This window comes from Bison bison, unplaced genomic scaffold, assembly GCF_000754665.1.
Source record: "Bison bison bison isolate TAMUID 2011002044 unplaced genomic scaffold, Bison_UMD1.0 scf7180017864162, whole genome shotgun sequence".
NCBI lineage: Eukaryota > Metazoa > Chordata > Mammalia > Artiodactyla > Bovidae > Bison > Bison bison.
Genome location: NW_011494734.1, coordinates 3,324,908 through 3,336,931, shown reverse-complemented (window position 1 = coordinate 3,336,931; position 12,024 = coordinate 3,324,908). Strand labels below are relative to the sequence as shown.

General features: G+C 44.7%; 1 protein-coding gene across 2 annotated transcripts in view; it reads right to left on the bottom strand.

Moving 5' to 3' along the window:
• DLD (dihydrolipoamide dehydrogenase) overlaps positions 1 to 3,426 on the bottom strand; it is a 44,087-nt gene extending 40,661 nt beyond the window's left edge. For both annotated transcript variants that reach the window (XR_825406.1, XM_010841478.1), the window contains exons 1-2: positions 3,278 to 3,426; positions 1,451 to 1,529 (exon numbers count right to left, since the gene is read on the bottom strand). Coding sequence is in view for 1 of the 2 variants with exons in the window: in XM_010841478.1 (XP_010839780.1) it covers positions 1,451 to 1,529; positions 3,278 to 3,316 (118 nt within the window). In the remaining variant the exon portion in view is untranslated. The remainder of the gene's footprint in view (positions 1 to 1,450; positions 1,530 to 3,277) is intronic.
• Positions 3,427 to 12,024: the final 8,598 nt, after the last annotated feature.

The following is a 12,024-nucleotide window of genomic DNA, read 5'->3' as shown; positions in this document are numbered from 1 at the left end:
AAGGATTTATAATCTACTCAATATGAATGCTCAGTTATGCCTGCAACATTACAATCTAAATTCCTGCTCAGGGACAGCCTAGCAGATAGAAGGTACTAAATGAAACTTTGTTGAATATGTAACACCAAAGGTGCAGAGTGAGCCATAAAAAGTCTTTACTTGGCATGCTTTGGAAACGAAAATCTCCTGCTGAATTAAGAATTTCCATTTAACAAAAGAAACAAAGAGTGTATACCAACTATACCTCAGTGAAACTGAAAGGGAAAGGGGATATAACGGGTTGAACTTTCTCCTCCACCAAATTTGTATTTTTTAAAGGATTTTTTTGACCTGTTCAAAGCAAGGGTAAATCACCCACTGTTGGTCATTACTGACCAGAATCCTCCTCCTACCCTCTCTCCTAAGAATAAAATATACCAAATGCCAGTAGTCTGACAACAGTTTAAGGATACAGGAAAAAATTATTTCACAGAATGCAGGAAGACCAATGGTCACAGTTACCCCCAGGTAAGCTTTAAGACATCAACATACAACTTTACTTATGATTATACAAGAAATTTCAAAAAATGTCAAAACATGATTTCAAATAATCAATAGTCTTGGTACTGGGAAGCCAAAGTATCTTATTATAAATCCAAGAACTTCCTGTTTTAAATACCTTTTTTTTTTTTTAAGTACATATCCTTTATAGAAACTTCAAAAATACAGAAAAGTGTAAAAGAAGAAAATATTCATAATCCATAGCTTCCTTTCAGGGTACATTTTTCTAATCTTTAAAATGTGCTTTTGATAAGCCCATTAAGATTTCCATTCAGCACACAAAGAGATGTCTCATCATTCTAAACAGTGTTAAGCAACTAACACACTCAGTCTTACCAGAGGACAGAATTAACTTTTTATTTTCTTGGCACAATATGTAGGCTCTTAGCTCCCAGCCCAGAGGCTGGACCCAGGCATCCCGCAGTAGTAGTCCATAACTTTAAAACGGAAACCCCCTAGCCACAATAACCTTCTTGCTATTCCTTAAACCACACAACTCAATTCCTACCTCAGACCCTTCTCACTGCTGGTTCCCTCTGCCTGAAATTACCTTCTCACACCCTCACCTTACTCAGGCCCTTGCACAGAAAAGGCCTGATACACTATCTAAAATAGTCACCCTACCCCCAATTACCAGACTTCATTTTCAACCACTTCCCAAATTATTTCCCTGTTTCTTGTATACTGTTTGTATTTCACCATCAGACTTCAAGTTCTGTAAGAGCAAGGCTTTTTCTTGTTCACCACCTGGAACACACTACCTGTTCAACAGAGCATTTAAGTGAACAAACATTTGAACAAATGAATTTTATAGCTAATTACTTTGCTCTTAGTTACTCTTAACATTCACTTGCTTTTACATTTAAATATAAAGGAAATATGAGCAAAACCTGTTTTACTAAGTACTTACTTGGTTGATCTGCATAAGTTCTTAGTGGCACTACAGAAACTCCTTGCAGACCATGAGATATTCGACTGAAATGGCCTCTCTGAAAAAAAGAAAAGAAAATGATCCTATTATGTAAAATATGAATTCAAAACTACTAAAGATCCATGAAGTCAATAACGAGTCAAATGTATCGAGCAATGATTGCTAATGTATCTTCCACTGACACAGGGAGGTTACACAACAATTTCTGCTCTTTTGTAAAAACAATCAGCTTGCCACACTTTTTTTATACGTGTTCAACATATCATTTCATTTTTTTACCTAACTAAAACATGTTATTAAATGGTGCTTACGTTTTATTTTATTTTCAGAAGGCATGGCTAACTTTTGGCGCCAGAGATTATTTTAATGGCATTAACTAAAGCGTTTAATGGAGAAGGCAATGGCACCCCACTCCAGTACTCTTGCCTGGAAAATCCATGGACAGAGGAGCCTGGTAGGCTGCAGTCCATGGGGTCGCTAAGAGTCGGACACGACTGAGCGACGTCACTTTCACTCTTCTCTTTCATGCACTGGAGAAGGAAATGGCAACCCACTCCACTGTTCTTGCCTGGAGAATCCCAGGGACGGGGGAGCCTGGTGGGCTGCCGTCTATGGGGTCGCACAGAGTCAAACATGACTGAAGCGACTTAGCATAGCAAAGCGTTTAAAGTTTCAGCTTAAGTACTTGGATAATCTACATTATGCAAATCCTTTTACATGTAATTATTGTTTCCTAAAATCAAAACTACCATGTACAATCTATGGAGATGTACCTGAACCACACAAAATGAACAGAAAATTAGACAAGATACCTTAGGAAAATGCACCATGTACTCGGACCCAAGAGCTACTAGTGTTACAAACTGCATCATAACTCCACAACAATCTCTAAACATGGATGGCTACTATTTTCCTAAGAACAGTGAGGCACAAAGGAACAACTGCAAAGAGCTCCTATCAAAGTAGGCAGTGAAAAATCCTACACGTTGATCTAGGAACGCTGTCTACTTCAAGGCAAGGCTTGCACTTGAGGTGAGGACAGCGGACCAAAGAACAGCAGAGTAGAGACCAGGGCTGAGTTTCAGTCCCAGCTCTCTCACTAAACGTACATCTAGCTTGTTACATTAACTTTGCGAAACATAGGCTACTCATCTTGAAACAAAGGAGTCTAACTTCTCTATTATTTTTAAGGTCTCCGTCAATACTGTATTCAGTCACAAACCCAAATATATACAATTTGGCTGTATTCGGTACATTGATGTAAAGGGAAGGCTATCTTGATAACCTGCTACAATTCAAAATACAAGCTCTAAGGGGGAGGTCAATGCACGCTCGCTTAAAGCTGCAAACACTAAAGGGACCTTTGAGGAATTCCTGGGGCCAAGAGTTAGGGCTCAGTCTGAGTCTTTCAAGCGGTGGCCCAAGCCTGTCTACTGCAAAAGGCCACTAGGGCCGGAATTAGAACTACGAAAAAGTCAACCATAACGGGCAAGGGTGACTCCTACTTTCTCCGCCAGGGTGGAAGGGCCTATGCGGGACTCCCAGGCTCCAGGCCCAGGCTTGGGAGGAGACTGTGTGTGGTTGTTGGCCGTCACACAACCGGCGGAGCTCTCCACGGCCCAGGCTTCTGCCTCCAAGCCGCCGCCCCAGGTGAGCGGGTTCAGGGGTGGAGTCGCGGGTGGAGTCCCAGGTGGTCCCGGCCTGGCCGCCGGTCTCTCCCACACCCACACTTAGGCCGCGTCCCGGATCCCGTCAGTGGGCCTCTCTGGGCCTGATTCAGCACGATCCCACCCAGTGGGCCCTCACCTTGACCAAGGAACAGTACACACGACTCCAGCTCTGCATCTTGCCGCTACACTTTCCTTTCTGCCAAGGATTTCACCTCCGCTAAGCGTCTCCGCCGCCTCCCCAAGGTCTCCCCGCCCTGCGCATGCACGAGCGCGGCCTACGTCATCGGTCGGGCGCTGCACGATTGGCCCGCGTGGTGCGCGCCTGTCAGGCCCGGCGTCGTACACTGTCGTAAAGAGCGTAATGTTTTGTGGCACCGGGGAATGCGGGACATCTTACACGTATGGAAGTGTGCGGATTTGCGGTCTGATCTAGTACTTGAAAGGCAGAACAAATAAACTAAACTGTTGTTTCCTTAAAGCACGCTACGGAAAGTATCACTTCATGGGAAATAGATGGGGAAACAGTGTCAGACTTTATTTTTGGGGGCTCCAGAATCACTGCGGGTGGTGATTGCAGCCATGAAATTAAAAGACGCTTACTCCTTGGAAGGAAAGTTATGACCAACCTAGATAGCATATTAAAAAGCAGAGACATCACTTTGCCAACAAAGGTCCGTCTAGTCAAGGCTATGGTTTTTCCAGTGGTCATGTATGGATGTGAGAGTTGGACTGTGAAGAAAGCTGAGCGCCGAAGAATTGATGCTTTTGAACTGTGGTGTTAGAGAAGACTCTTGAGAGTCCCTTGGACTGCAAGGAGATCCAATCAGTCCATCCTAAAGGAGATCAGTCCTGAGTGTTCATTGGAAGGACTGATGCTGAAGCTGAAACTCCAACACTTTGGCCACCTCATGCGAAGAGTTGACTCATTGGAAAAGACCCTGATGCTGGGAGGGATTGGGGGCAGGAGAAGAAGGGGATGACAGAGGATGAGATGGCTGAATGGCATCACTGACTTGACGGACATGAGTTTGAGTGAACTCCGGGAGTTGGTGATGGACAGGGAGGCCTGGCGCGCTGCGGTTCATGGGGTCGCAAAGAGTCAGATACGACTGAGCTACTGAACTGAACTGAACCAGTTCTTGACTGTGCTAGGCTGAGGAATCTCAGCACTTCTGAGCATTATCTCACTTTATCCTTAAACTATATGAAGGATTCCAAGTATTTAAACTTCTTGGGTGAGGTTAAATACCACCTCCAAAGTCCTACCAACGACAGGTAACTGGAGCCCTAAGGTTAAATACTTTAGGCTTATTTACTGCTTTATAATCTCTCCATCAGCTCAAAAACCATATTAGTGCTGGGGTCACAGACTTTGGTATCACCAGCATCCTGCTCTAAGTAACTAAGCTAACTGGCAATATGTAGAAAACACGTTATCTTCTGTCTCCTCAGCTAGTTAACACACCTCCCTGTTAGAGTAAATTAGAATGTGTGGGGTGATGGGTGAAATTATAGGTTTTTATAAGAGATACTGAAAAACAATGTCTTCAAAATTGAGCAGAGAGACTTCCCCCACAGTCTGTGTGCTTGTGCTTAGCCACTCAGTCATGTCTGACTCTTTGCAACCTGGTGGACTGTAGCCCTCCAGGCTTCTCTGTCCATGGGGATTCTCCAGGCAAGAATACTAGTGTGGGTTGCTATGCCCTTCTCCAGGGGATCTTCCCAACCCAGGGATTGAACCGAGGTCTCCTGCATTGCAAGCGGTTTCTTTACTGTCTGAGCCCCTCTAGGGAGGCCATCCCCTGCACTCTAGGGGTTAAGAATCTGCCTTCCAATGCCAGGGATGTAGGTCTGATCCTTGATGGGGAACTAGGCTACCACATGCCAGAGCTGTGGGGCCAAAAAAAAAAAAAAAAAAAATTGAGCACAGAGGTACAGAGTCTGATCTTTGCTTTGTAATAACTTTGTAGCATAGATATAACTTAATTCTACATTTCTTGAGTTTACTACCCAGGCACTGTGGATTTAAATACTACTTAGAAATTACTGAGAATTCCCTGGCGGTCCAGTGGTTAAGACTCCACACTCTAACTGCCAAGGGTCTGGGTTTGATCCTTGGGCAGGAAACTAAGATCCCATAAGCCTTTTGGCACAGCCAGAAAAAGAAAAAGAAATTACTCCTTGCCTAGCTAAGCTGTTTTGGGAGAGAAGATACGAATGATATTTAGTGTTTGTTTTTAGAGACTGCCACTTCACATTCAATGTCCATTTTCCCTGTTCTTTCCTCTGTACATGAGCATTTTGGCCATCTTAACCATTTTCATGCATTTAGCACCCACCTACATACACTGAAGGAACCCACTTAGCAACTAAACAACAATGTACACTGATAACTCCTAGATCCTTAGCTCCTGTCTCTACATCTCTCCTGGTCTCCAATTCCATATTCTCAACTCTCTACTGAACATGTCCAAGTGGGTGATTCTGCCAGCACTACAGTTTCAATTATCTAGTATCTAAAATATTAAATACATATTAGCTTCCTTATTGGAGAAGGCAATGGCACCCTACTCCAGTACTCTTGCCTGGAAAATCCCATGGACGGAGGAGCATGGTGGGCTACAGTCCATGGGGTCGCTAAGAGTCGGACATGACTGAGCGACTTCACTTTCACTTTTCACTTTCATGCTTTGGAGGAGGAAATGGCAACCCACTCCAGTGTTCTTGCCTGGAGAATCCTAGGGACAGGGGAGCCTGGTGGGCTGCCGTCTATGGGGTCACACAGAGTCGGACACGACTGAAGTGACTTAGCAGCAGCAGCAGCTTTCTTATGATTCATGATGCCTCCAATCATCCATAGTGAAAAATACTATAGCCATTCTCAACTCTTCCCTTTATCCCAATATCTAACTAGTCACTGTTGTAGTTGACTACAGCTAGAAGCAGACCTGGAGATAAGCATTTGAGTACAGCAAGTTTGTTGAAGAGATTATCCAAGAAAACATCAGTAGGGGATGGAAAAGAGATGGAAGTTATTTCAGTTACATTAATGAGATTGTTGGATGGCATCACCCACTCAATGGACATGAATTTGAGCAAACTCTGGGAGATAGGAAAGGACAGGGAAGCTTGGCATGCTGCAGTCCATGGGGTGGCAAAGAAGTATGATACGACTGAGTGACTGAACAACAACAATGAGTAGATTATACACGTGGGCGGTTGGGTCTCAGACACATCGGAGACCTCTGGAGAGTGGCACAGAACATGCTTCAGAGTTGTTCTACCCAAAATATATCCATCAACTTCCATCAGGCTTTGGTTGAGGACTGCTCCCAGGGATTTTTAACTATGTGGCATATCTGGGCTGTGTGAGCCCTAACAGAGAAATCTCTCAGGCAAAACATCCCTGGTGCTTCTAAAAAGGCAGCTTTGGGTGAGAATGAAAAGAAAAAGTGAATGCTAAAAGTATACAGGTGAGACTAATAAGGTTGGCTATAATCACCAAGTTCTATCAATTCTGAATGTGAGAATAAGAGTGAAAGGAACACCAACACAGACTCCAAACTTTTACCTTAGATAGTGGGGTGTTTAGTGAAACCAGTACAGAAATAAAAGGAAGTACAGCTCTGGGGAGAAACTGGAGACAGACGGCTCCCCTAAGAAAAACAAATATCATATATTAATGCATAAATGTGGAATCTAGAAGAATAGTACAAATGAACCTATTTGTAGAGCAGGAATAGAGACACAGATGTAGAGAACAGACACAGGAATGCAGAACGGGAAGGGGAGGGTGGGATAAATTGGGAGGTTAGGACTGATGTTTATACAGGCTTCCCTGGTGGCTTAGGCAGCAAAGAATCTACAAAGTGGGAGACCTGGGTTCAATCCCTGGGTCAGGAAGATCCCCTGAAGAAGGGAATGGCTACCCACTCCAGTATTCTTGCCTGGAGAATTTCATGGACAGAGGAGCCTGGCAGGCTGAAGTCCATGGGGTTGCAATGACTTGGACATGAAAAGTCCATGTCTGAAAGTCTGAAGTGAAGTCACTCAGTCGTGTCTGACTCTTTGCGACCCCATGGACTGTAGCCTACCAGGCTTCTCCATCCATGGGATTCTCCAGGCAAGAATACTGGAGTGGGTTACCATTTCCTTTTCCAGGGGATCTTCCCGACCCAGGGATCGAACCCGGGTCTCCTGCATTGGAGGCAGATGCTTTAACCTCTGAGCCACCAGGGAATTCAACTAACCCTAGCATACTACATGTGTAAAACAGATAGCAAGTGGGAACCTGTTGTTTAGCACAGGAAGCTCAGCTCAGTACTCTGTGATGGCCTAGATGAGTGGGGCAGGGGGTGGGATGGAAGGGAGGTTTTAAAGGAAGGGAATATATGTATACATATAGCTAATTCACTTCATTGTACAGCAGAAAGTAAAGCACGATTGTAAAGCAACTATACTCCAATTTTTTTTTTAAGTGATGCTTGACCTAAAATCCAAACCATTCGAAGGAGTGCTCCAGGCAGTAAGCATTATCACCATACCCATTTTACATATGGGAAAGAATGTGGTGAGGAGAACTGGAATAACAATCAGGGGACCAAAGTTCTAAAGCTGAATGCTCTTCTCTTTCTGTGTAATCTAGCATTAGTCCTGTCTTGGGACCTTGGTTGTCTAGATTTTCAAATGAGAGGCTACAAGCTCCTTTCCAGATATAAAGCTCTTCCACTGAGTTGCAAAGAGTTTGCTTCCAGAGAACCACAAAACAGTCACATCTGTAACAGAAGTTTGTTACTTTGGGGACTGTTGTCTAGCGGAACACTCATTCCATGTTTGAGGGATCTATCACAGCGTGAGATCACATGGCACTAGGAGGCCCATGTGGCCAGCCCTGGCTCTTCTGAGCCCCGCAGGTAGAATGGGCACAGAACCTAAGCCAAGCAGTCGCTCCCGCCGGACCACCATCAAAAGGGGTGGCACAAAGAAACTGACAGCTTAGAATCCATCCTACTGGCAGCTGCTGTGCCTCCAGTGTCAGTGGCCAGTGGTGTGCTCCATTCAGACCCTTCCTATGGAAAATCTCAGCTGGGGCCACCTAGCTTCTTGCCGGCTTCTCAAAACCACATTGGTTATTTCACTATCAGATAACCTGCCAATAATTTCTTTTTCCCAAAAGTGAACCAGAGATTATTTTGCAGAGGTTACTTTCAATCCAGAAAGTTGAGGTGCACTACACACCTTAAATGAACCTAGGAATCTTATTATTATTATTTTTTTGGAATCTTATAATATTACAAGAAAGGTGTCATAAACCCAGTGTTTTTTAAGGAAAGGAAACTAGCTCAGAGAGCTTAAATACTATACCTAAGGTCAAGCAATCAATCAGCAGTAAACCACAGTGAGTCCCTACCCTTCACACAATTCTGTGCTACATCTGTTCATGGTGCACACAACACTAACCAGGAAGGAAGGGAGTTCTTTGGCTCTTTCTTTGTACCACCTCATTCATCTCTGGTGTTGGCTGGCCTCGATTGTTTGCTGGAGTTGAATGTCTCCATCTGTTAGAACACGATGCTTCCCTCATAGCTCAATTGGTAAATCATCTGCCTGCAATGCAAGAGACCTGGGTTTGATTCCTGGGTCGGGAAGTTCCCCTGGAGAAAGAAATGGCAATCCACTCCAGTATTCTTGCCCGGAGAATCCCATGGATAGAGGAGCCTGACAGTCCGTGGGATCGTAAGAGTCGGACACGACTTAGCGACTAAACCACCAAACTGCCCATAGAGCCCTTTCGCCTGGGTATTTTGTGGATTTACTGTAGCCAAAACTCAGCCTCTGTGCACAGTATTGAATTGAATCTCAGAGACAGAGTTTGGGGGAAGTAGCAAAGAATTGCTTTATTGCTTTGCCAGGCAAGGGGGCCACAGCAGGACAATGCCCTCAAAAGTGTGTGTCCCATCTGAAGGGAGTAGTGAAGAGTTTCATGGTAATGGTTCACAGGGCTCCTGGACATCCTTCTGACTGGTTAGTGGTGAGATACTTGGGAGGCCGCATCATCAGCATGTAGACCTTTGGCCTGGGGTTGATGTACTTCTGGGCAGCATATAGTTACCTTCTTTTATCCAGTCGGGGTTTGAGTATCTGCAGAAGAGCTTAAAAATAGGGTTTTGTGTATCACTTGAGGTGGGGGTTGGGGGCTTCCCTGCTGGCTCAGTGGTTAAGAATGTGCCTGCCAATGCAGGAAATGCAGGTTCAAGCCTTGGGTCAGGAAGATTCTCTGGAGAAGGAAATAGCAACCCACATCAGTATTCCTGCCTGGGAAATTCCCAGGACAGAGGAGCTTGGAGGACTACAGACCAAGATACTGACATGACTTAATGACTAAAGACTAAAGAACAACAACCCCTTGAGGGGGAACGAGGACCCTGCCCCCAGGCTTCACGATTGTTTCTTGACTGCTTCTCCCTTGTCTCCACAGTTATCATTCACTCTGAGATACCTTTTGAAAAAGAAGGAAATTCCAGAAAAGAAATGTATGTGTTGGGGTAGAGATGATGGGATATACCATCCTCTGCTTCAAAATGACTCTAAATACAAAGATATTATAGATCACTGATGTGCAGAATCAATAAATCAACAGTTACCAAATGGTCTTTGTTGAAATATTGTGCAGGATATTGAAAGGAATGCAAAAATGTTGTCAGCAAATCTCTGTGATCTCAAAAGCTATTTAATTGAGGAAATAAGGCATTTCCTGCAAGCAGTGAAGAATATGTGACAACAGGCCAGCTCAGGCTGGGCCCTCTGTTCATACTTTTTCACCCCAACCACAATTAGTCAAACTCACACCCTTGCCTCCTCTGAGTCTTCCATCAAAAGTCACTTTCTCAACTAAAAATAAAATTACCGTATGATCCAGCAATCCACGTCAGGATTTACATCCAGACAAAAGCATAGTTCTAAAAGATACGTGCACCCCAGTGTTCATAGCAGCATTACTTACAATAGCCGAAACACAATGTCCATTAACAGATAAGAGGATAAAGAGGATGTCAGTTCAGTTCACTTGCTCCGTCGTGTCCAATTCTTTGTGACCCCGTGAACTGCAGCACGGCAGGCCTCCCTGTCCATCACCAACTCCCAGACTTTACTGAGACTCATGCCCATTGAGTTGGTGATGCCATCCAACCATCTCATCCTGTCACCCCTTCTCTCGCCTTCAATCTTTCCCAGCATCAGGGTCTTTTCAAATGAGTCAGCTCTTCACATCAGGTGGCCAAAGTTGGAGTTTCAGCTTCAACATCAGTCCCTCCAATGAACACCCAGGACTGACCTCCTTTAGGATGGACTGATTGGATCTCCTTGCAGTCCAAGGGACTCTCAAGAGTCTTCTCCAACACCACAGTTCAAAAGCATCAATTCTTCAGTGCTCAGCTTTCTTTATAGTCCAGCTCTCACATCCATACATGACCACTGGAAAAACTATAGCCTTGACTAGACGGACCTTTGTTGGCAAAGTAATGTTTCTGCTTTTTAATATGCTGTCTAGGTTGGTCGTAAATTTTCTTCCAAGGAGTATGCATCTTTGAACTTCATGGCTGTAGTCACCATCTGCAGTGATTTTGGAGCCCCCAAAAATAAAGTCTGCCACTGTTTCTTGATCTGCCACAGGGACAGGGGCTCTGGGTGCAGCAGACTTAGGTATGGCATAAGCCCTCTTGGAGGAGGTTGCCACTAATCCCACCATAGAGCTACCAGAACTTACACAGGACTGGGAAATAGACTCTTGGAGGGCACAACAGAACCTTGTGCACCAGGACCCAGGAGACTGTCCCAGACTTGCCTGTGAGTGTCCAGGCATCTCCAGTGGAGACGTGGGTCAGTGGTGGCCTGCTGCAGGGTTGGGGGCACTAAGTAGCAATGCATGCATAGGATCTTTTGAGGGAGATCACCATTATCTTCATTACCTCCACCATAGTTCAGATCAGATCAGATCAGATTAGTCACTCAGTCGTGTCCGACTCTTTGCGACCCCATGAATCACAGCACACCAGGCCTCCCTGTCCATCACCAACTCCCGGAGTTCACTCAGACTCATGTCCATCGAGTCAGTGATGCGATCCAGCCATCTCATCCTCTGCTGTCCCCTTCTCCTCTTGCCCCCAATCCCTCCCAGCATAAGAGTCTTTTCCAATGAGTCAACTCTTCACATGAGGTGGCCAAAGTACTGGAGTTCCAGCTTTAGCATCATTCCTTCCAAAGAAATCCCAGGGCTGATCTCCTTCAGAATGGACTGGTTGGATCTCCTTGCAGTCCAAGGGACTCTCAAGAGTCTTCTCCAACACCACAGTTCAAAAGCATCAATTCTTCGGCGCTCAGCCTTCTTCACAGTCCAACTCTTACATCCATACATGACCACAGGAAAAACCATAGCCTTGACTACACGGACCTTTGTTGGCAAAGTAATGTCTCTGCTTTTGAATATGCTATCTAGGTTGGTCACAACTTTCCTTCCAAGGAGTAAGCATCTTTTAATTTCATGGCTGCAGTAACCATCTGTAGTGATTTTGGAGGCCAGAAAAACAAAGTCTGACACTGTTTCCACTGTTTCCCCATCTATTTCCCATGAAGTGATGGGACCGGATGCCATGATCTTCGTTTTCTGAATGTTGAGCTTTAAGCTAACTTTTTCACTCTCCACTTTCACTTTCATCAAGAGGCTTTTGAGTTCCTCTTCACTTTCTGCCATAAAGGTGGTGTCATCTGCATATCTGAGGTTATTGATATTTCTCCTGGCAATCTTGATTCCAGCTTGTGTTTCTTCCAGTCCAGCGTTTCTCATGATGTACTCTGCATATAAGTTAAATAAACAGGGTGACAATA